Source organism: Pleurodeles waltl, chromosome 8, assembly GCF_031143425.1.
Source record: "Pleurodeles waltl isolate 20211129_DDA chromosome 8, aPleWal1.hap1.20221129, whole genome shotgun sequence".
Taxonomy (NCBI): Eukaryota; Metazoa; Chordata; class Amphibia; order Caudata; family Salamandridae; genus Pleurodeles; species Pleurodeles waltl.
In genome coordinates this window covers 149463455-149488598 of record NC_090447.1, presented here as the reverse complement: position 1 = coordinate 149488598, position 25144 = coordinate 149463455, and the positions used below count along the sequence as shown (strand labels likewise).

The window sequence follows — 25144 nt, the reverse complement described above, 5'->3', positions numbered from 1 at the left end:
CGTATAGCACCCCATTTCTCCAAATCCCTCTCGGCATATTCATCCATGCACACTATTCGCAACCCATACTCCATGGCTCCCCCCTATTCGTGCATGTCCACCAACCATGTATGTTTCTCTGGAGGGCCAGCCCACGTCCAGTGAATGGCAGATTTCTAGGGTTTTACTCTGAGAGGGAATATGAGAGATTGTGCTGTTGGACGAATTGAGTTTCTGGCTATATTGTGAACTACTGGTGAATGCAGGTAGAGATGGATTGTTTGAATGCAGCAAAGGAGAGGCAAGAGTGCCAAATTAGTATGAGAAGTTATCTAATTTCCTTTTTTCTTGGCCTTGCATGGGTCAGTTGAGTGTGTGTTAGTGGGGGAGGGAGGGCAACTTTCATTGTAAAAGCTCCAAATGCTTCAATAAAGGTTTGGCGATCATTCAAGTTAGAAAATGGGGATAGCGGATGCCGAATCCCACTCACGTTTCTTGAGCCTCACAGGAAAACATTCTGCCATGCGGTGATTGGTGGAATTTGGCCAGAACTCCATGTTACAAGAGTAACGTGGAGTTGCCAAATTCCTTCAATTCCGCAGGTGGAATTAAACATTCCATCCACCCCTAGTTACTATTAGCAAAGCATGTATGGAAAACATGGGTTGGAGAAGTCAGTTTGGGGGCGTGAGATGAGTAAGGTGCAAATGTTGAGGGCAGTAAGGGTATTGTAAGTTACCAGGTTAGTTTGATAAAGCTGATAGCATTGTAAGGGTCTGCTAAACTGGGCCTTAAGCCTCCGAAGGAAATGTGTTCGATTTATCAAGCAAAGTGTGTATCTATTGTCACATATGGCGCAAGCTTCTGGGGTCATGTCTAGCCTTTGGGGATCCAGAGCTCTGAAAATGCTGATCTGAGGAGGATGCTGTCATTGCCCCAGAGGGCCCTGTCTTCTCTGCGCAAGAGAGATTTGAGCCTGCTATTTATTGAAGATCATTAAAGGCTTCAGCGCTCAACCTTGGCACAGGTAGGGACGAAATAGGAGCCTACATTGACTAGGTTAATACCGAGGGATTATTTAGTTCTGGATGGTGCCTGGTTTAGGAATATCAAACTTTATGCATCAAGCTGGATAGACCCAATTCTATGATAACCCGACAAAATTAACCCAGGTGGGAGGGACTGACCTGTGTCTTCAGCTGTTTGCAGAGGAACGACTCAATTTATCTAAATGAAAGACTGCCACCAATCAGTATCTAAATCTGTTACCTACTGAGGGCTTACAACCAGACCTGGCTAGTATTCAGGACTCCTAACAGAAGTTCCTACTAACTAGATTTAGATGTAATATCACCCATCTTCCGGTAGCATCTGCGATGCAGTAATAAATCCAGTTCTTTGGCTACTTTCCCATCAGACAATTCCTCAACCCAAGGCACCTTGCACTTTTTTTGCAACTTCTATGATGCATCTAGAGCCACTTCAGTTTAGAAATTGTTTTCCTGCACTTACTTCTTTGTAGAAGTTAGTCAACTATGCTCTGTTTCACAGTTTCTATGTATATCTACCACACATTATCTTAATTGATCATTGCAATTATTTAGGCATTCAATATTTGTAAATGTTTTACATATGCATTACTTTGATTGCATTTGATAATATGGTGTACATTTTTTCGATTCTTTTTTTCTCTTTTTAAACTGTTATACTTTTATGCTTTTTAAATAATATACAACTAAACAACGTTTTATTGATTGATTGACCAGCCTCTTAAACCCCATGCTAATTCTATCACTAATAAAAACAACTTTCAGCACAAATTGCTTAGTTTCTGCTCCTTTTGACAAGATCGCCTTGGTCATGATCATGAGAGGATTGCACCAGGGCTAATGCAAAGCAGTCTACTCTGGGCTCTCTTCTAAAACTTTAGCAACTTCAGTTTGGCTAAAACCACACAGCCTAAGTGATGTTCGGCTTAAGATGCTCAGAGCACATCACCTTTGCTCTGTAGTCCTTGCAATGGCACATAGTTAGAAAAAGAACACATTTCAAAACACCTTGCACCCAATTCATGAAGATAAGTGTATGTGTAATTTTGACTTACTTCTGTTTGTAAAACTCCTGCCTGACAAAAGAATTCCAGGAGTAACCAGGACTGCTGCAAGAGTAAGGCACAGAAAAAGCTTTGTCAGTCTGACCCTTTGCTTACAGTTCACAGAGATCTCTCAAAATCCTCCAGTCCTGCCAGATGACCAAGGTCCTTACAGTTTTTAACCAGTGCTTAATTTGTAAATAAAAAGGTGCCGGTGCCCAAAGCCCTCCTCTTAAACACGCGGCTGCTGCAATTAAACGTGGTAACACGGAATACTGAGGCGGCATAATCCTGAAGCCATCTCGGGCCTCTTCAATCCATATAAAGCCACTCCCTGCCCCTTCAGCTCACTCCTACAGCTTTCTACTTTCTCCCTTTGTAAGGCTTTTTCGTTTTTCCCTTCCTCCATCTTTCCCATATGTGTCTTTTGCTCACAGCAAATGCTTGAGGCAGAAGAATAAGCCCCGGCCCTAAAAAATAAGTGCCGGTGCTGAGCACCGGAAACAACAAGCACAAATTAAGCACTGTTTTTAACACACATGAGTGAAGGTTATGCATGCAGTACGCTTCTGCTGTGCCTGCATCACAAATCCTTTTACAAAGAGTAGGAGTTTTGTAGGTGTAGATGACTCTATCAATGGAGAAAATCACACAGTTGGCCAGAATTGCCTCATTTCTAAGAAGCGGTGGGCACAATGTTTCCTTCATACAAAGTGCATAATTTTCATGCACATTATCCTAAATTACATGTATTACGTGAAATGTACTTTGTGGCTATCTCATGTGAAAATTGAACACAAAGGCACACTTCGTGTGCAAATGTCACACAAGATACTACGGGAGACTCATTCCAGCAAAAACATGTTTCACAACCAAGGCACATATCAATTTCACAATTCTTGTAAAAGTTTTGAACCACTGTCCGTGAGTGAAAAATTATGTGGAGAATCGTAACAGTTAAATGGAAATTTAATAAAATGTGTGAAGCCCTATAGAATGTGAATTATGTGAGATTATGCTTATACAATAAATATTTTGCCTAGGCCTGGTTATAGGTATGGGAGGTAGGTAACTGGGTGTTCCCACTGAAATACTATGCGATATGTCAAAGCGGTCAACACCCAAAAACATGGTTATGCACAACCACTTGTAATTCGTTTTTCCACACTTGTAAACTTACCCGTGCATCACTTTAGTTTTAGTGATGCAATAAATGGGTTAAAGTGTTTTTAAAAAATGTCATGTTTATGAGTGAGTGCAGGTCAAACTGTTTTGCTTATAAACGACAAAAAAGAAAAATAAATTTGTGCAATCGCATATTTATACTGATCCTACAACTGAAGATGTTATGAAAATAGAGACATGGGAATACGACAGACAAGAATATGCAAAGAAACTACAACGCATATAGCTACACCAAACATATACCTATCCATGCTCACCATCCAGAAAAGGAGAGTTACTGTGAAAGTCGTCGACATGTGCCTGTGCAGGCCTGGTTCTACAGATTTTAGTAAATCAGCCCCAGATGCCTCAACTCAACCGCTCAAACCCTAAATCATGTCCCAAGTTCCCACGAAACAGCACAATATATGTAATTGTATATGCACACTAAATATACATCTAAGGGTAACGTACCCATTTAAACAGAAAAAGAAAATATAAATATTGTAGACAACTTTGCTTAGTAAGGTATATCTTTGTAATTTGAGTTTCTGTGCAAAGTAACATTTCTACATGTCAACACTGACATAACTGTGAAGTTTCAGCCTCACCGGCGCACTGTGCGGATATTGGTACATGAAGCGTGCAATCAGCCACAATAGGGGAGAGTAAATAATAAAAACCAGTTTGAATTGTCATTTAATAAATCCTGGATCATTTTTATAAATCAATCTTGCTCACGTAACTTCTACGGGGCGGACATCTATATATACTTAGGGAATCTTCCCAGGGATACTGAGGGAGAAAGACTCCTTTGAAATCTAACTCTTGCAATTCTTAACGGAAGCCAGAAAACACAGTACAAGGGGTGGTGGTGAGCTTCTATTGTTTGTATTCTATGATGGCTAAATGATGCAACATTGCTTGTTTAGTGTTGTATAGCTGCCCTCCTTGGAGTCATTTCACCCAGTCATCAACAGGGGAGAAGGGGAGTGGTCCCTAGAGAGGCAGGACAAGGAGGAGAGAAGGGTGGGACTTAGGAGTATCAACAGTCCTTAGTTAGCAAAATTCACCCTCCCCAACAACACATTTGAAGGTATAGTGGGACCTAAACCCGCAGATTAGTAGGACAGCACCAACCCTCCACACATAAGCTCCAAACCTTCTCTTCGCAAGGATTTGTAGCTTATTCCTTCGGGTGTGATAATGTGGCACTGTAAAGAGTTCAGGACAGTGGTAGTTCTAGCATACATTACAAAATATTTGCTATAATTGGGATAGGTCAAATTCCAAAATGGAACACAAATGTACTTCTGTTTTTTTGTACTCATCAGTGACCACAGATCTACTTGTCGTACTTTAAAAGAGATATAAAATGGTCACAAGATGGCAGAGTTGCTCAAGAAATGAGAGCTGGTGTTTTAACATGCTTTGTGTTCCCTCTTTTTCCTTCTACAAATGTTATCAGAGGGAAACTACAGCTTTCACTACTGATGTCGAGCAGCTGGCAGGAGGGGCACATCCCCGAAGCCGCTGTGTACATTATTACACTTGGAAAATAGGTCGGGGAAAAAATGTTAAGGTACTTTCCTATGTTACTGTAGGAGGCTGGACTGGCTTGTAGTGAGTACCTAGGGGTACTTGCACCTTGCACCAGGCCCAGTTATCCCTTATTAGTGTATAGGGTGTCTAGCAGCATAGGCTGATAGATAATGGTAGCTTAGCAGAGCAGCTTAGGCTGAACTAGGAGACGAGTGAAGCTCCTACAGTACCACTTAGTGTCATATGCACAATATCATAAGAAAACACAATACACAGTTATACTAAAAATAAAGGTACTTTATTTTTATGACAATATGCCAAAGTATCTCAGAGTGTACCCTCAGTGAGAGGATAGGAAATATACACAAGATATATATACACAATACCAGAAATATGCAGTATAGTCTTAGAAAACAGTGCAAACAATGTATAGTTACAATAGGATGCAATGGGGACACATAGGGATAGGGGCAACACAAACCATATACTCCAAAAGTGGAATGCGAACCACGAATGGACCCCAAACCTATGTGACCTTGTAGAGGGTCGCTGGGACTATTAGAAAATAGTGAGGGTTAGAAAAATAGCCCACCCCAAGACCCTGAAAAGTGAGTGCAAAGTGCACTAAAGTTCCCCAAAGGACAAAGAAGTCGTGATAGGGGAATAAGGCAGGAAAGACACAAACCAACAATGCAACAGCGATGGATTTCCAGTTGAGGGTACCTGTGGAACAAGGGGACCAAGTCCAAAAGTCACAAGCAAGTCGGAGATGGACAGATGCCCAGGAAATGCCAGCTGCGGGTGCAAAGAAGCTTCTACTGGACAGAAGAAGCTGAGGTTTCTGCAGGAACAAAAAGGGCTAGAGACTTCCCCTTTGGTGGACGGATCCCACTCGCCGTGGAGAGTCGTGCAAAAGTGTTTTCCCGCCGAAAGACCACCAACAAGCCTTGCTAGCTGCAAATCATGTGGTAAGCGTTTTTGGATGCTGCTGTGGTCCAGGAAGGACCAGGATGTCGCAAATTGCGTCAGGAGAGAGAGGGGACGTCGAGCAAGACAAGGAGCCCTCTCAGCAGCAGGTAGCACCCAGAGAAGTGCCAGAAACAGGCACTACAAGGATGCGTGAAACGGTGCTCACCCGAAGTTACACAAAGGAGTCCCACGTCGCCGGAGACCAACTTAGAAAGTCGTGCAATGCAGGTTAGAGTGCCGTGGACCCAGGCTTGGCTGTGCACAAAGGATTTCTGCCGGAAGTGCACAGGGGCCGGAGTAGCTGCAAAAGTTGCGGTTCCCAGCAATGCAGTCTGGCGTGGGGAGGCAAGGACTTACCTCCACCAAACTTGGACTGAAGAGTCACTGGACTGTGGGGGTCACTTGGACACAGTTGCAGGATTCGAGGGACCTCGCTCGTCGTGCTGAGAGGAGACCCAAGGGACCGGTAATGCAGCTTTTTGGTGCCTGCGGTTGCAGGGGGAAGATTCCGTCGACCCACAGGAGATTTCTTCGGAGCTTCTAGTGCAGAGAGGAGGCAGACTACCCCCACAGCATGCACCACCAGGAAAACAGTCGAGAAGGCGGCAGGATCAGCGTTACAGAGTTGCAGTAGTCGTCTTTGCTACTATGTTGCAGTTTTGCAGGCTTCCAGCGCGGTCAGCAGTCGATTCCTTGGCAGAAGGTGAAGAGAGAGATGCAGAGGAACTCGGATGAGCTCTTGCATTCGTTATCTAAGGAATCCCAAGAGACAGAGACCCTAAATAGCCAGAAAAGAGGGTTTGGCTACCTAGGAGAGAGGATAGGCTAGCAACACCTGAAGGAGCCTGTCACAAGGAGTCTCTGACGTCACCTGCTGGCACTGGCCACTCAGAGCAGTCCAGTGTGCCAGCAGCACCTCTGTTTCCAAGATGGCAGAGGTCTGGAGCACACTGGAGGAGCTCTGGGCACCTCCCAGGGGAGGTACAGGTCAGGGGAGTGGTCACTCCCCTTTCCTTTGTCCAGTTTCGCGCCAGAGCAGGGCTAAGGGGTCCCTGAACCGGTGTAGACTGGCTTATGCAGAAATGGCCACCAAATGTGCCCATGAAAGCATTTCCAGAGGCTGGGGGAGGCTACTCCTCCCCTGCCTTCACACCATTTTCCAAAGGGAGAGGGTGTAACACCCTCTCTCAGAGGAAGTCCTTTGTTCTGCCATCCTGGGCCAGGCCTGGCTGGACCCCAGGAGGGCAGATGCCTGTCTGAGGGGCTGGCAGCAGCAGCAGCTGCAGTGAAACCCCGGGAAAGGCAGTTTGGCAGTACCAGGGTCTGTGCTACAGACCACTGGGATCATGGGATTGTGCCAACTATGCCAGGATGGTATAGAGGGGGCAATTCCATGATCATAGACATATTACATGGCCATATTCGGAGTTACCATTGTGAAGCTACATATAGGTAGTGACCTATATGTAGTGCACGCGTGTAATGGTGTCCCCGCACTCACAAAGTCCGGGGAATTGGCCCTGAACAATGTGGGGGCACCTTGGCTAGTGCCAGGGTGCCCACACACTAAGTAACTTAGCACCCAACCTTTACCAGGTAAAGGTTAGACATATAGGTGACTTATAAGTTACTTAAGTGCAGTGTAAAATGGCTGTGAAATAACGTGGACGTTATTTCACTCAGGCTGCAGTGGCAGGCCTGTGTAAGAATTGTCAGAGCTCCCTATGGGTGGCAAAAGAAATGCTGCAGCCCATAGGAATCTCCTGGAACCCCAATACCCTGGGTACCTCAGTACCATATACTAGGGAATTATAAGGGTGTTCCAGTAAGCCAATGTAAATTGGTAAAATTGGTCACTAGCCTGTTAGTGACAATTTGAAAGAAATGAGAGAGCATAACCACTGAGGTTCTGGTTAGCAGAGCCTCAGTGAGACAGTTAGGCATCACACAGGGAACACATACCTTTAGATCACAAACTTATGAGCACTGGGGTCCTGACTAGCAGGGTCCCAGTGACACGTAACAAACATACTGAAAACATAGGGTTTTCACTATGAGCACTGGGCCCTGGCAAGCAGGATACCAGTGAGACAGTGAAAACACCCTGACATACACTCACAAACAGGCCCAAAGTGGGGGTAACAAGGCTAGAAAGAGGCTACTTTCTCACAGTTACCCATAAACCCAGCTGACTTTCAGTGGTATGAACATGCCAGTTTAAGGTTAGGATTACTTGCACATCGCTACCAATGTTTTTCATTTTCTGAGAGCAAATGTAGGGCCTTGTTATGTGAGCCCCAATAAAACTCCTGGTAACCCCACAGGGCCGGCTTTAGCGCGGGTGGCGCCCAGTGAGGGAATCTCCCCCGACCCCATGACCTCTTCCTCCACCGATTCCCTCACTAACTCCATCGAACAGCGCCCCTCATCTCCTCACAGCCCCTCCTTCACATGCATTACGATTGTTGTATAGCGCTCCTCATACCGGTGTAGGGTGTCAGAGCACTTTACATCACACACACATTATACAGAGGCAATGAATCATGCATGTGTAAATCAGTGTATGGGAAATATTACAAAAGACCACAAGGATTAGAAAGGGTGGGAATCACATGTCACTATAGTAACAGTATATTTTAGGTGTTTGGTCTGCAGAAGTAAAATCTCAGGATTTAAAAAGTACAACAGTGGTTGGGGTGGTTTTACTAATAAGAATGTATTTCTACCCAAACAAACCCTTTTTAATAAAATTAAATAATGAAAGAGCAGGGGAAATAATATGACGTTCTAACCAATACCCTGCAGTTCTCATACATCGGCAACCCACTGAGCTATCCACATAAAATAAACTTCTGTGCTCTGCATGGTACCCATTCTTCGCCACAAACATATTAATCCCCTGCACTAATTTATAATTAGTCAAAACTGCCACTAAACAAAACTCCCATCTCTCTCCAGCAGGAACATTAATCAGAAGAGTTATCTTGAAATGTGTATTGTTGCCAGAAAACACATGGAACTTTGCAGCAGCTGCCTTTAAACCCATAAGTTATTCCTAAACACTGCATCTCCTACCCCATATCTTAGTAGATAAGGTATATTTTCCCTCTCTCAATTGTGTGCACGGCTGTGGAACAGCTCTGGACACTGCACAGCCTTGCATCTAGTATTAGTAAAGATAGGCCTTGTTGACTTGCTGGTGTCCCTCATAATACCCATGAAAACAAAACACACTCTAAAATGAATGTTATCTTCAAGTACACTGAACAACCTATAAAACAATTGAAAACACAATAGAACAACTTTATAAAACATTGATATCAAGTCACGCCTGCACCTTTGGAAACACATTTCCAATTGTCTAAGCGGTAAAGAAGAGGATGAGAAGGCTTCTCCTGCCATCTAGCGGTGGAAACAATGCCTGGCTTATTTCTCGAAACGGAATGGTGACGCTAAATGCCTCTTTCCTGAAGACATCTTTTATCGGAAGCTTCTACGCAAATACAAAAATGAAAGGTCACCGCATTGCGCGCTTTCTTCCTTCAAAAGAAAGGAAGGAGGAAGGCGATACAATGGGACACACGCTACTATGCTAACTTTTTTTTCATTTCCAAATAGTTTTTTTGGAGGAGTCAAGCAGAGAGCGTTCAAAGAGTATTATAACGGGATATGCCTCATAATACGTTCTAAATCATAGCAGTACTTTTTTAGATAATTTATAATTTGAGTGCAATAGGTACCAAAGTTGGTAGAGAGCGTACTTTGATAAAAAATACTGTTCATGAGAGAAGTAGAAACGACACTTGCGTAGTATCCTGAATAGAAGAACTAGAGAGGGAAACGCGGGAAAAGATGAGGGAGGAAATGTAGAAGGGAGAAAAGAGAAAGATACGCGCTCTGTAGAAAGTGTCAGGCGTCTGTTTTAGGGGCGGCATGATGTTTATGGTGGCTTGAGATTTTTTCTAGATAGATATTTACAAGCCCCGCGGCAGTGCAGCAAGTGACCTACCTGTGCCTGCCGACGCCACAGAGAAGGGGCAGTAATGAACCGTATTTACAAGATACGGTACATTGCTGTCCTTTTCCCCCTGCGCTGGTGCACAAATTGCTGCCTAGCACCAATGCAGGCACCCTTGCACCAGAGTGCAAGGGTGTATGTGTTGTTAGCAGGATTGTTTTTGTGCAGAAAAGGCCACCTTCCTGCACACAAACAGTCCAGAGAGGCATTTTCCTATTTGTATGTGTGCTGCAGAATGCAGCACACAAGGAAAAAGGAAACAACAAGGAGAAATAAAGATATTTCTCCTCGTTGCGTCTGCCTTGCGGAGGCGTCCAGGTTTGACGCATTCCCAGGTTTACAGAGTCTTGTAAATCTGGGACTGCGTCAAATCACATGAGTGTTGCTTGGGATCACTCACCACAATGCCATGATAATGCCCCTGGAATGCCTTCCTGACACAGTGTAAAGCAATGCAGCAACTTGCGCTGCCTTACCTTGCACCGTATCTACAAGACCATGAAAAGTCACACAATGAGGCTTGGGTGGCTTTGTAGATATGGGTCTGTGCTATGCACCTCTGGTGCATCACAAAAAGTGACACACCGGCGGCACACAGGGCTTGTAACTATGCCACCTAGTTTTTCCCATAAGAGATGGGGAAATTTGGTGTTGAAATTACTGTTGTGTAAGCTGTTGTCAGCACTTCTTATTAAGCAAACCCAAGCCCACCTTATGTTATACAAAATGTTATTATAGTTTTTCCAGTACTTTGGAATTGTTTCTACACCAGTGGTGGCAATATATCCATAAGGTTTGCATTCCAGAAATCTAAAAGTGGAGTAAGTGAACAAGCGTCTGGTCCTAAAGCAACAACTGTATGGTTTGGAAAATCTTATCAAGGACCTCTTCTATCTTCATCCAGAAAGATTAGATTTTTTGTGTTTACAATGAAATAGTGAGGGGTCTAATCCTCCAGAGGAAAAGTTACTATTCCAGCAAGAGTCAGAGTCTATTAGTCCTAATTTATGTGGTCATGTAGGGGACCAAAAAAGATCTATGGATTACATTGTCACAATAAAGGGGAAGCTTTGTGTCTCAGAAGGGAGTCACCAATATCATCCCAGGTAGAAGATGAAAATGGATTAATATGGTTGTGAGAACCTGATTCCTTTAATTTGTTTTGGATATTTTTAGTGTTTGGAGTGGACTTTTGTGGTAGAGTTTTACATATTAGAGAAGCAGTTCATTATTTATTCAGTAGGCTTTCAAAGAAGCGAAGGCTATTTGAGGGATGAGGTTGTACAAACTTTCATAGGGAAACTTACATTTTTAGTTTTTTTTTAATCTTTAGGAAGTGGTAGAAATCATAGGGCTGGAGATGGAACTTCTTGGAAAGCATAGCAAAAGATAGTTCACTTATGGTGTCTCCAAAGTCCTTAATAAAAAGAATGCCATGGGTAGACCAATCTTTCCAGGAGGCCGTGGTAAGATCAAATTTTATGGAATGATGTAGCTATAGTAAGGATATGTCCAATCTTCTTATTTTATTGGTGAAGCAATTATCTAAGGGTTTTATCACTAACAGCATGTCCTAGAGGACAAAAAATGAGTGGGAAACTTTAAGTTTATCCTTTTGGTATTATTTAGGGAGAGATGGCTGACTAACTCAACTTCTCTAACTTTAGGTGTAAATGAATACCAGGAGTTTAAGCCATTTTGGATGTGAGATATGACCCTAAATCATAACCTCATTGCCTGAGGCTGCCCAAAAACAGGAAGAACCCATCATTTATGTGAATTACACATACCTACTGTGAATCATTTTTCGCACTTACTGTACCTATGTGACATGATTTTACATGTGTAAGTTATGCAACACCCAGTTCCCAAAATGCTGATTGCACATTTATGCTGTGATACATTTAGGGTGTAAATTACAGATTCTGTGGCCCATATTTATACTTTTTGACGCTAAACTGCGCTAACGCAGTTTAGCGTCAAAAAATTTAGCGCCGTCTAACGCCATTCTGAAGCGCCATGCGGGCGCCGTATTTATGGAATGGCGTTAGCCGGCGCAAGCAGGCCGGCGCTGCCTGGTGTGCGTGGAAAAAAACCACGTAGACCAGGCAGCGCCGGCGTTGGGAAAAAATGACGTTAGGGCGTCTTAAAATGGGGCAAGTCAGGTTGAGGCAAAAGAATCGCCTCAACCCGATTTGCGCCATTTTTTTACGACGCCCAGACGCCATTTCATGACTCCTGTCTTAGTAAAGACAGGAGTCATGCCCCCTTGCCCAATGGCCATGCGCAGGGGACTTATGTCCCCTGGGCATGGTCATTGGGCATAGTGGCATGTAGGGGGGCACAAATAAGGCCCCCCTATGCCACCAAAAATTTTTAAAAAATATGAAAAATTATACTTACCTGAACTTACCTGAATGTCCCTGGGGTGGGTCCCTCCATCCTTGGGTGTCCTCCTGGGGTGGGCAGGGGTGGCAGGGGGGGTCCCTGGGGGCAGGGGAGGGCACCTGTGGGCTCATTTTGAGCCCACAGGCCCCTTAACGCCTACCCTGACCCAGGCGTTAAATAGTGGCGCAAATGCGGGGTTTTTTGACCCGCCAACTCCCGGGCGTGATTTTTGCCCGGGAGTATAAATACGACGCATTTGCGTCGCCGTAATTTTTTTAGACGGGAACGCCTTCCTTGCATCTCATTAACGCAAGGAAGGCGTTCACGCAAAAAAATGACGCTATTTGCCAATACTTTGGCGCTAGACGCGTCTAACGCCAAAGTATAAATATGGCGTTAGTTTTGCGCCGAATTTGCGTCGAAAAAAACGACGCTAATTCGGCGCAAACGGAGTATAAATACGGGCCTGTATGTGTAGATGTACACTTAGCAAAGATCTGTGTGAGGGATGTTTCCTGGTTTCTCACGTAATCTCCTGTACACATCCCTCCTCTTGCCCTAAAAATGTGGCTTTTCATCATGAGAGAATATCTGGAAATCTGTGTTAAATTTCACCAATACAGTGTATGTTTTTTCTTTACATGACGCCAGTATGTGCATGTGTCATCTTCCCTTCCCTAAAACCACATCTGCATTTTTGTCCATGTGCCTGCACTACTACTACATGCTTAATTGAGGCATAAGGTTAGAGATTTACAAAGGGCCTTGTGGGTGTTAGCAAATGGGCACAGGTTAGCACACTTTGATTGCTCACTCATTTGCACAAGAGCGATGGGTAGTAAACACGACGATGTGCTGGTACTAAAGTGGGCAAGAAGTAGGTGATGGCAGTGGTACAGAGGTGCCCTTTTCTCCCCTGTTCTTCTGATTGGTGCAGTGCACTCCCTTTGAACAAGTAGCCCCCTATGTCACCCACTTCCATGAAACCTCTGGGAATTTGTCCAAATTAACACCTCGCCATAAAAAAGTAGGTGTGTATGGTATGTAATGGTTTATTGTTATTCACTAAACATTGCACCCTTTTCTGGACACACAATCCAGTGAAGAGCTCATAAGAATTTGAATAACGAGGAGGAAAGGTGAAGGGAGCTAGATAAAATAAAAAGGGGGGGGGGGAGTAATGCACTGCAATGCAATGTCTTGGCTTCAGCAACAGAACAATAGAACTCATCCAATTAAAACACCATGAAGCTGAATTTCTCCTTTGGTGGGACAACACAAGAATAGGGAGGAAAGTCATTGAATCAGGAACAGGGAACTGAAAGGAGAAAACCATTGAATCATGATCAAGGGGCCAACCCAGAGTCCACTCAATGCCTGTATTGTGTACATTAGGTCTGTTTACCAGCAAGAGAGAGCAAGAGCTGTCTGTAAGCGAGACCTAAAAATGAAGGTGCTTTGACCACAGCTGCTAAACTTTCCACCTTGAATCAATGTGCTTTATCAGATTACTTTCAGAACTCGTTGGCTTCATTTTTTAACTTTCCTTGCCTGTGCATTGCTGTGTAGTTTCTGTCACTTTCTTGCATAACACGTTTAAGATTTTGCAAATAAAGTCTCAATATGGCCAAATGCTCACCAAATGTGTATTGTACAATTTTGCACGATTTTGCTTAATGAGCAGAATTTCACACCTTGGTAAAGCACATGCACTTCCCATCTGCTACTGACTGTGGAGCGCACTGTGGGGGTCATTACGACCCTGGCGGTCAGAGACCGCCAGGGGTAATGTGGCGTCCATACCGCCAACATGCTGGCGGTACGGGGAGCCGTACCGCCGCTGTCGCACCGCCGGGGCCGGCGGTTTCCCGCCGTTTTAGCCCTGGCGGTGAAAATCCGCCAGGGCAGCTCTGCAAGCAGCGCTGCCCTGGGGATTATGACCCCCCTACCGCCAGCCTGTTTCTGGCGGTTTGCACCGCCAGGAAGAGGCTGGCGGTAAGGGGTGTCCTGGGGCCCCTGGGGGCCCCTGCACAGCCCATGCCACTGGCATGGGCAGTGCAGGGGCCCCCTAAGAGGGCCCTGGGCAGCTTTTCACTGTCTGCATAGCAGACAGTGAAAAGCGCGACGGGTGCTACTGCACCCATCGCACGGCCGCAACACCGCCGGCTCCATTAGGAGCCGGCTCCTATGTTGCGGCCTCATCCCCGCTGGGCCAGCGGGCGTAAACTTGGTTTGCGCCTGCCGGCCCAGCAGGGATGTCGTAATGGGGTCCGCGGGAGTGCGGCCGCATTGGCGGCCGCATGGCGGTTACTGCCGCCCGCCAAGCTCGTAATGATCCCCTAAGTCTTTTTCAGAAATGCACTTTTTGCATTCATGTAAAGTTCATATCTGAAAAAATGCATGTGTGATGTTTCGTTTTATTTGAAAGTATAAAGTAAAGGAGTGGCCAGTATGAGCCGCATTGATGGTCTGACTCTAATATATAACGGTCTTCAATAAAGATGGCTTTTTGGACTTCTAAGGATAGAGGTCCATTGTGTAGTTTTCATGTAGATTGAATGCTTTTCTGCTACTCTTTTCTCATGGTTAGCCAAGAGGACTTTCTATGAAGGGTTTACAGTCATCATCTGAACCAAACCCTCTGCTACTGTTACATTAATGTCTGATTCTTGTTATCAGAACTCCTGAGTGCATGTACAAAGGTCACTGTGCAGAGTGACTAAAGTTCAACCCCTTTCTGAAGTTTTTTATGACTTCAACAACCATGTGAAATTCACAAAGTGGGTACAAGTAAAAAAGAAGCTAACTAATGAAGAAATGAGCTAGATGAGGACTTTGTAGAATAGAACTCTGCAAAATACTACATTTAGAAAAGAATTATTTCGCAATACGGCTTGTTCACAGGGAAAACAGTGCCATGTGCAAATATTTTTGCAGCATAACATGTGAGCAAGTGAGTTTAACATAACTACACTGACAGAATTTTTATTTCACATGTATGGTGGTACCTTCATTTGGTTAAAAAAAACACACACACAAATTCTCCTGTTAGAGTGTTCGTATAGCAGTTATATTGACGTGTGTTAAAGAGATTCATGTTCTGTCAATTAAATACATTTTATGCAGTAGCGACTCCCTCTGAACGGAGTTGGCAGGGTGGGGATAAAAAAAGAATAAATAAAAAAAAAACATTCACCTCTTTCTTCTGGAGATGCGTTCGCATCTCCTCCGCCCTCTTCCTGGCAGCACACAGGCTCCCAGCCAATCATGACACTGCTGTCACCAGCATGACCGCAGCGTTGTGGTTGGCTTGAGTGCCCTGCTTTGGCGCTCACAGAGGGAGTGAAGGCCTGTGCACTTTCTCCTCCTGGCTGTTCAATACAGCTGAGTTTTGAAATGCAAAATGTGGGTCTGTTTGGCCGGCGGAAGACGGCCGGCCAAACAGACATGCGCGCTTGTGCACATAAAACTCTCCCTCCAGCCCAGTCCCACCCTGCAATATTCACTGCGCCATTTTTAGTGTCATTATTAACACCTGCCTAAGGCAGGTGTTGAGATGACGCTCCCATTGAAAACAATGGGCCTCCCTGTTCTTTGCTGCATTAGCTCCATCATTTATGGCGCTAACTCAGCAAAGCACTACATTAGCACATAAATTAGGACCCTAATGTGACATGACCGCCATGGTGCGCCACATTATAAATACGGCGCACAGATGGTGTCATTAGGGGGGCGAAATGGAGTGCTAGAAAAGCAGCGCATCATGCATGATGTGCCACTTTTCCATAAATATGCCCCTAAAGTTCTTACAGAAGTTTATGGATCAGACCCCAAATTGTTTTAAGGATATATGATATATTAAGTAAGAACACTATCTCAGGAATGCATGCGTGGCTCAACTGTGCGTCTCTTCTCTTCTCGATGATACTGAACCTAAATCCAGGTTTTTCTCCAAGAGAGAAGAAGAGATTTGATTTTAACCTTATACTTATCCTCCTGCAGTTGGTGTCAATTGAAGCAATGCATGCTACGTAAAGATCGTTCGATCTTATCATAAAATTATTTCAAATGTGAATTTGAAGATATTGTGCTCTGAGTGTTCTACCACAAAATCAACATAATGACAATGTAGTAGAATAGATTTGAAAACGTAGATGGAAACGTATATGAAAATACATTTCACACAGTAAAAAAAATAACAGTCTATTGAAACTATTTAGAGGACCCCTAATCAATAATATCGTGAAGTCTTCTAACCCTAATCAGATGTGACCAAATAACATGTATCAATTGAGAAAATTCTGCGTCATTTCTTCCAGAACAGGGAGCACATTTTGTATTAACAGGATTTTGTTATTCTGTACTTCATTGTGCCTTCTCTGATGTTTATTTCTATAGATGTCAAGCAGGGACAGCTACTACTACCCATGGCATGGTGTTTACTTGGCCTTACTCTGGCCGTGTTACCCATGGCTTAGGGGCCACAGAAAGCCATGCTTGGTTTCTTAGTTATCATTTTATGTTTTATCATTGTCCCCATCCCTCAGTAGCCAATAGAAGGCTATCGAGGTTGCAAGGGAGAGAATTCTTTGGAAAGAGGAGTTGAACGGGAGTAAGATGTTACTTTGGCTACCACTGTGGTTTTGTTTAAAAAACTTGCATGCTTGGTGTGGTTGCTTATGTCACCAGTACATGTTTTATCTTCTGCCACCAAACACTGTAATTGCAGATAATATGCCTGATTCCAATTCTTTTTTTCTCCTTCCCGCAGAAGTATCAATACCAAGATGATGATAATCATCCACACGATCATACATTGCCTCGATTAACCCATGAAGTGCAAGGTCCCGAGCTTGTGCATGTGTCAGAAAAAAACTTATCCCAAATAGAGAATGTGCATGGATATGTTCTGCAGTCTCACATATCACCTCTAAAGGTAAGCGGCGTGGATGGTGAGCATTGTATTTGTGTGTTTTTGTTGAAATCAGCAGATACGGCTCTTTTTGAACTGTGTCATGTTCAGAGCAGTAATGACTTTCTACCCAGTGCTTAAATAAAAAAATCAAAAAATAATTAGTGCCAGGAGGCCACTGCAGCTTGCACACCCAATCTCCCTGCCCTTGCTGCCAATGACAGTAGCAACACAACTACTAACCATTACACTCCTACAGGTGTGACAATTCAGATTATTTCAGTCCCCTAAAGCTATAGGAATGGCTTGGGCAGCAGATATTAGTTAGAACTACTCATGACAATGGATCACACGCAAGACACCATTTGGAAAAATCTGAGATAAAATGCATTAAAGAGTGCATTATTGTAGTGTGCAAATCAACAAAGTGCAATGCCTCCAACATCTGTGACCTAAAAGTGACCATATAAAATACCTATCAAGGTAAAACATCTAAAACAAGAGCAAATGCAAATGTAAATTTAAAATAATATATTAGATCAAAACCAGCACAATAGTCATGTATTACTGAGAGAGTTGCCCACATTGCTGGCGAGGAATCTTTTATGTATAAGCAAGAATTTAGCAACGCTAATGACAATAATTTCTCGGCAATCAGAACTCAAAATTCTTAAAACAACTTCATATTGTCTGAGAACTAAAAGTTGACACATGGGTTTGAAGCACTTCTTGCGTGGGGTTGTATGAACAGTGCAAAAGAAGAAATGGTGCACTGTTTCTAACTTTAGCTTACATGATGGGCATAAAGTACTTATGCAATTCTTATTTCCCCATTTACTGGAAAAGCTCAAAATAGGTAAAGTTCTGTATCTGAATTTTAAGTATAACTGCTTGGCTAGAAGACCTGAAATTGTGTCAAAAAAGTTTCACATGCAGGGATGATTTTAAGTTCAAGAAATCTATCAGTCAAGATGCCCAGTAATAAACAACTATTGTGTTCATCTTGAAGTAGAAAAACAGCGCCCTAATGTGTCAGGCTGTTGTAAGTGCCGGTGTTGATAATTAAGCTTTGGTGTCGAGCACCGGAACCCACCGGCTCAAATTATGCACTGTTTATACCTTTTAATTACCCCATAATAGTTACTCTCACCATGCATTGCATTTTAACATGTTTAATATTTGCACTCATCATAGTACTATGGCGTAGTCTTTTTTAATCTTATCCGGGTTTATGAACTGTAGAGTTGTTGATGTTTTTTATGTGCAGATATATTCAAGCAAGGGCATACTCAAATGTGGAAGGACTAGTGTGCGGTGTCACTATGTAACCTGTTGCATGCACCACGAGCTTGGAGAGTAAACACAGGGCACTGACAGAGGAGGCATAGAAAGAGGCGGGTTGCACAGAGAAAAACAAATGTATCCTGTGAACAATTGTGCATGTTTGTGTTTACAACAGTAAAGCTAACATTAAAGACTTTGTCAAAGTCTGTTTGTTTTTCCCAGTGAGCCACCATTAGTCTATGTTTTGACTTTTGTCCTGTGCTTGGTGTCCCATCAGACTTGAGCTTCACTTCAAGGATAAGGCTCAACAAAGTATTAACTGGCCTGGGTTGCTGGCATTCTGTTCAGAGGGCATGCAGTTCAGCCGTAGAGTTCCAATTAGTACTGGGCCAAAACTGATTTGCATATGGTTGGTATCTGTTTGTAGTGAAGGAGCAAGAAAGAAAATAGACTGCAATGCAGTCCAGACTAAGTAGCAGTGACTGGGATTAATTCAGGTGCTCCACTCATGACTTCTTTGTTTTTCTAACTGGTTAAAACATTGGTCACTGCTTGGTCCCTGTCTTGCTGACAGCAGCTGTGGTCCCTGCTGTGGTGGCAACTGTTATCACTGCTTTGGTTCTGACTTTGGTGGCAGCTGTTGTTGTCCCTGATGGGTTGTATTGGTCAAAGATATTTCCTCTGCATGGCTGACAGTTGTTGCTGCTACTGTAGTACCTACCATCATGCCAGATGTAGTCCCTTCTTTGGCCTCTGTTGCACAGGCTTTGGTAACTGTTGGCTGCCATTGCTGCTGATGGTGTTGGCTGTTGTGGCATCGTTTGTGGCTGTGGAGATTGCAACCTGTGTTGCTGTTGTGATTCCAGCTGTAGTAGCAGTTGTCATCACTACTGTGGCTCCTGCTGCTGTGACTGGTGTTTGTCCTAAAGTGTGGTTGAAGCTGTTGTTGTTTTCCCTGTCATGGAAGCAGCCGAGGGCAGGTGTAGAGGTTACTGCCTGTGTAATTTGGTTAGTTGTATTAGTCTGTGTCCTGCCATAATTACCACTCCCCCTGGATATTGAAAATCCTTGTCCCATTCTAATTCATCTGTGGTTTCCAAGTATCCTTCTCATTTAGCTTTCAGTGTGCTTTTAGCTTCAGAGCAATACTAACTAATGTCACATAAATCAACAAGTTTACTTTCTTTACTAGAATTGAATACTACTAAAGCTTTCAGGCCTCATTGTAGAAAAACAGACTTCATACAGAGGCAGAATGTGGGCAGAATGCAGAGAGACATAGTGAAGGGACTGAGCCTGTCTTGTAATATGAGGAGCTTCTGCTAAACTGTTCTCCTTGTAGAAGGGTAAATGTAGGAAGCTGGCTATGTATATACTATCTCAAAGTGAGAGATAGTCTGTACAGAGTCCAAGGGTTCCCCTTAGAGGTTGATAGTGGCAAAAATAGATAATACTAATGCTCTATTTTGTGGTAGTGTGGTCAAGCAGTAGGCTTATCAGAGGGTAGTGTTAAGCATTTGTTTTACACACACAGGCAATAAATGAGGAACACACACTGAAAGACTTACCACCAGGCCAATAGTTTTTATATAGAAAAAAAACTTTTCTTAATTTATTTTAGAATCACAAGTTTCAAGATTTGAGGTCATGAAATGCAAGGTACTTCACACAGGTAAGTATAGAACTTTGATTTAAAACAGTAGTACACACAGTTCAGGGTAAAATGGCAATAAGCTATTTTAAAAGTGGACACTGCAAAAATCAACAGTTCCTGGGGGAGGTAAGTTTGGTTAAGTTTCTCAGGTAAGTAAAGCACTTACACAGTCAGTCTCCTGGGCACAGGCAGCCCACCACTGGGGGTTCAAGGCAACCCCAAAGCCACAGCACCAGCAACACAGGGCGGTCAGGTTCAGAGGTCAAAGGAGAGCCCAAAACACATAGGCGCCTCAGAAGAACAGGGGTGTTCCGGTTCCAGTCTGCTAGCAGGTAAGTACCTGTGTCCTCGTGGAGCAGACCAGGGGGGTTTTGTAGAGCAGTGGGGGGGATACCCACAAGCCCACAGCACACACCCTCAGCGGCACAGGGGCGGCTGGGTGCAGTAGGCAAAGAAGGCGTCAGGTTTGCTATTGAAAACAATGGAGGGACCAGGGGGTCACTTAGGCGATGAAGGCAGGGCACAGGGGGGCTTCTCGGGCCAGCCACCAACTGGGCTAGGATGAGGGCCGCCTGCTGGTCACTCCTGCACTGGTAGGTGGTTCCTCTCGGTCCTGGGGGCTGCGGGTGCAGTACTTGGTCCAGGCGGCGGGTTCTTTGTTACCAGGCAGTCGCAGTCAGGGGGAGCCTCTGGATCCTATATGCAGGTGTCGCTGTGGAGATTCAAGGGGGTCGACTCAGGATACCCACATCATTGTAGTCAACTGGGAGTCCTCTCTGCGGTGTTGGTTCTCTTGAACTCGAGCCGGGGGCATCGGGTGCAGAGTGAGAAGTCTCACGCTTCCGGCGGGAAGATAGAGCTCTTCAAAAGTTGCTTTAAAGTTGCAAAGTTGTTGCAATTTTTAAACAGTGCCGCTGTTCTCTGGAGTTTTTTTGTCCTTTGGGTTCAGGGTAGTCCTCTGAGTCCTCAGAGGTCGCTGGTCCCTGTCGGATGCGTTGCTGTGCAGGTTCTTTGAGTCTGGAGACAGGCCAGTAGGGCTGGGGCCAAGTCAGTTGTCGTCTCCATCGTCTCTGCTGGGCTTGCAGGTCAGCAGTCCTTCTTGTTGTAAGTTGCAGGAATCTGATTTCCTGGGTTCAGCGTCACCCCTAAATACTACATTTAGGGGTGTGTTTAGGTCTGGGGGGCAGTAGCCAATGGCTACTGTCCTGGGGTGGGTGGCTACACCCTCTTTGTGCCTCCTCCCTGAGGGGAAGGGGGCACATCCCTATTCCTATTGGGGGACCCTCCAATCTCAAGATGGAGGATTTCTAAAGGCAGGGGTCACCTCAGCTCAGGGCATCATAGGGGCTGTCCTGACTGGTGGGTGACTCCTCCTTGTTTTCCTTATTATCTCCTCCACCCTTGCCGCCAAAATGTGGGGACAGTGGCGGGAGGGGTGGGCATCTCCACTAGCTGGGATGCCCTGGGGTGCTGTAACAAAAGGCATGAGCCTTTGAGGCTCACCGTCAGGTGTTACAGTTCCTGCAGGGGGAGGTGAGAAGCACCTCCACCCAGTACAGACTTTGTTCCTGGCCACAGAGTGACAAAGGCACTCACACCATGTGGCCAGAAGCTAGTCTGGTTGTGGCAGGCTGGCAGAAACTGGTCAGCCTAGCACTATGAGTCGTACTGGTATTCAGGGGCCATGTCTAAGATGTCCTCCGGGTGTATTTTACATTAAATCCCACACTGGCATCAGTGTGCCTTTATTGTGCCGAGAAGTTTTATATCAAACTTCCCAGATTTCAGTGTAGCCATTATGCAACTGTGGAGTTCGTAATTGACAGACTCCCAGACCATACACTCTTTATGGCTACCCTGCACTTACGATGTCTAAGACGATGTGGGGAATAGTGCTTATGCAACTATGCCCTCACCTGTGGTATAGTGCATCCTTCCTTAGGGCTGTAAGGCCGGCTAGAGGGGTGACTTAGGTATGCAACAGGCAGTTAGAGGTGGGCATGGCACCCTGAGGGGAGTGCCATGTTGACTTAGTAATTTTCTGCCCACCAACACACACAAGCTGTAAGGCAGTGTGCATGTGCGGAGTGAGGGGTCCCTGTAAAGGCATAAGACATGCTGCAGCCCTAAGAGACCTTCCCTGGCCACAGGGCCCTTGGTACCAGGGGTACCATTCACAAGGGACGCATCTGTGTGCCAGGGCTGTGCCAATTGTGGGAACAAAGGTACAGTTTAGGGAAAGAACACTGGTGCTTGGGACTGGTTAGCAGGGTTCCAGCACACTTTCAATCATAACTGGCATCAACAAAAGACAAAAAGTTAGGGGGTAACCATACCAAGGAAGGCATTTCCTTGCAGTAAATAATTAACATATCACAACACAGGGGCACACTCAATGTACAGGAGTGGCCATGCAGTGTAGGAAATATAGCCTCACACAACCATCCCTACTAACAGGCATCTCTTGCAGACACACATAGACACACAGTTATTCATAAATTGTGCCTTGCCACATCAAAGCTACAAGAGCACCAGCCAGACAATCTGTAGTGGTTCTCCTTACTACCTGGGTGATTACTTCTCTTTGAGGATGCCCCAGTTAGAAACTTTGGAGGTCTTTGGATCAGGAATCACAGGTGAAACAAAGTGCAACAGAAAAACCTGTGAAGACAAAAAAAAACTAAATGTTGCAGGATAATACAGCTACAATATGGAGCTCTGTTCTTCTGACCTTCACAGTTTAAAAAATCTATTGCAATGGAGAAGCAACAGAACCTGCTGCTTTGCCTTCTAAGATTCCAACAATGTGTGGGACAAAGGGTTGCTTTCACAAAGTCTTGCAATTGTCTTCTATCAGAGCATAATTAAGAGTTATGAGCCCCTTCTCAATGAAACAAACACATGACATGCTAAGGGAAATCTAAAAGACAATTAAAAAGGGAATTCTCGCATGGTCTACAATGAGATTTCAGATCCCAGAAGATTAATCAATAGAGGTAGGAACCAAGATACTGAATGCAAGTTCACACATGTAACAGTTTGCTAACTCAAACCATGCTATCTAGGCACAAATTAGAGAAAGGGATGGGTAGTACTCTCAACTTATGGCCTTCATTTTGGCATAAGTCGCAGCTGAAATGGCCTTAATAATACAGGTTAGGAAACAGGGGTTATGTGGAAAAAAGAATAAATAGGCACTCCATGTGAGGAGCTATAATTAAGAAAACATATATGTTAGACCTGACATACCTTAGGGTGGTCACCCCTAACTTTTTGCCTGCCTCCCTCCACTTTTTGGACTCTGTTTTTGCTGGCTTTTAGACTCTGCGCACTTTACCACTGCTAACCAGTGCTAAAGTGCATATGCTCTCTCACTTTAAACATGGTAACTTTGGATCATACCCAAATGGACTATTTAATCTACTTATAAGTCCCTAGTAATGTGCACTGTATGTGCCTAGGGCCTGTAGATTAAATGCTACTAGTGGGCATGCAGCACTGGTTGTGCCACCCACTCAAGTAGCCCCATTACCTTGTCTCAGGCCTACCATTGCAAGGCCTGTGTGTGAAGTTTCACTGCCAATTAGACTTGGCATTTAAAAGTACTTGCCAAGCCTAAAACTCCCCTTTTTCTACACATAAGTCACCTCTAATGTGTGCCCTAGGTAGCCCCTAGAGCAGGGTGCTGTGCGGGTAAAAGGCAGGACATGTACCTGTGTAGTTTACATGTCCTGGTAGTGTAAAACTCCTAAATTCGTTTTTACACTACTGTGAGGCCTGCTCCCTTCATAGGCTAACATTGGGGCTGCCCTCATACATTATTGAAGTGGTAGCTGCTGATCTGAAAGGAGCAGGAAGGTCATATTTAGTATGGCCAGAATGGTAATACAAAATCCTGCTGACTGGTGAAGTTGGATTTAATATTACTATTCTAGAAATGCCACTTTTAGAAAGTGAGCATTTCTTTGCACTTAAATCTTTCTGTGCCTTACAATCCACGTCTGACTGGGTTTAGTTGACAGCTCCTTGTGCATTCAGTCAGACACACCCCAAACACAGGGTACTCAGCCTCACTTGAATGGGTCTTGCTGGGCTGGGAGGGTGGAGGGCCTGCTCTGACACAAAGGACTGCCACACCCCCTACTGGGACCCTGGCAGACAGGATTGAACTGAAAGGGGACCTGGTGCACTTCTAAACCACTCTTTGAAGTCTCCCCCACTTCAAAGGCACATTTGGGTATAAAACAGGGCCTCTGCCCTACCACCTCAGACACTTGCTGGAGAAGAAACCTGAACTAGAACGCCGCCCGACTTCCAGAGAGGAGATCGACGCGACACCTGCCGCGAGGGAGAAGATTCCCAGCACAGCCCACCTGCAACGACGCCCAGCCGGATAACAAGCCCATGATTCCACGCACTGACCCCGGGACATCTGGTAATCCTGCGACCCACAGAAAGAGACTGTCCGCACGCCGCAAAATGATAAACAACTTCCCCGCGTGAAAAATAACAACGCAAGTCCGTGTGTGAAGGGGCGAAACCGACGCACACACCATTTTTCCACGTATCTCCTCCTCTGCGGCCCTTTGCAGAGATTTTCCACTCCAAACCAGGTACTTTGTGCTTGGAAGAGACTTTGTTTGCTTTTTAAAGACTTAAGACACTTTATATCACTTTTCAGTGATATCTCTACAATTTCATATTGCATCTTTTATCGTTTTGACCTGCAAATACCTATATAAATATTATATATTTTTCTAAACACTGTGTGGTGTATTTTTGTGGTGCTATATTGTGTTATTGTATGATTTATTGCACAAATACTTTACACATTGCCTTCTAAGTTAAGCCTGACTGCTCAGTGCCAAGCTACCAGAGGGTGGGCACAGGATAATTTGGATTGTGTGTGACTTACCCTGACTAGAGTGAGTGTCCTTGCTTGGACGGGGGTAACCTGACTGCCAACCAAAGACCGCATTTCTAACAATATAAAAACAGAAAAGTGCTCATTTCAATAAGAATATGCAATATGTTGGAATATTAACAGATCAGACGTGCTCATTATGGGCAAAGAAGGAGGATTTGAGACTTCACAGATGTGAGAACTTCATGGTACAGTCATTGCACTCTACTCACTCTGGA

The 25144-nt window shown here is 44.5% G+C and overlaps 1 protein-coding gene across 2 annotated transcripts in view; it reads left to right on the top strand.

Moving 5' to 3' along the window:
- Positions 1-25144, top strand: part of LOC138249824 (disks large homolog 2) — a 3298389-nt gene that overhangs the window by 629380 nt on the left and 2643865 nt on the right. For both annotated transcript variants that reach the window (XM_069203947.1, XM_069203948.1), the window contains exon 2: positions 16924-17088. In XM_069203947.1, the coding sequence (XP_069060048.1) occupies positions 16924-17088 (165 nt within the window). The remainder of the gene's footprint in view (positions 1-16923; positions 17089-25144) is intronic.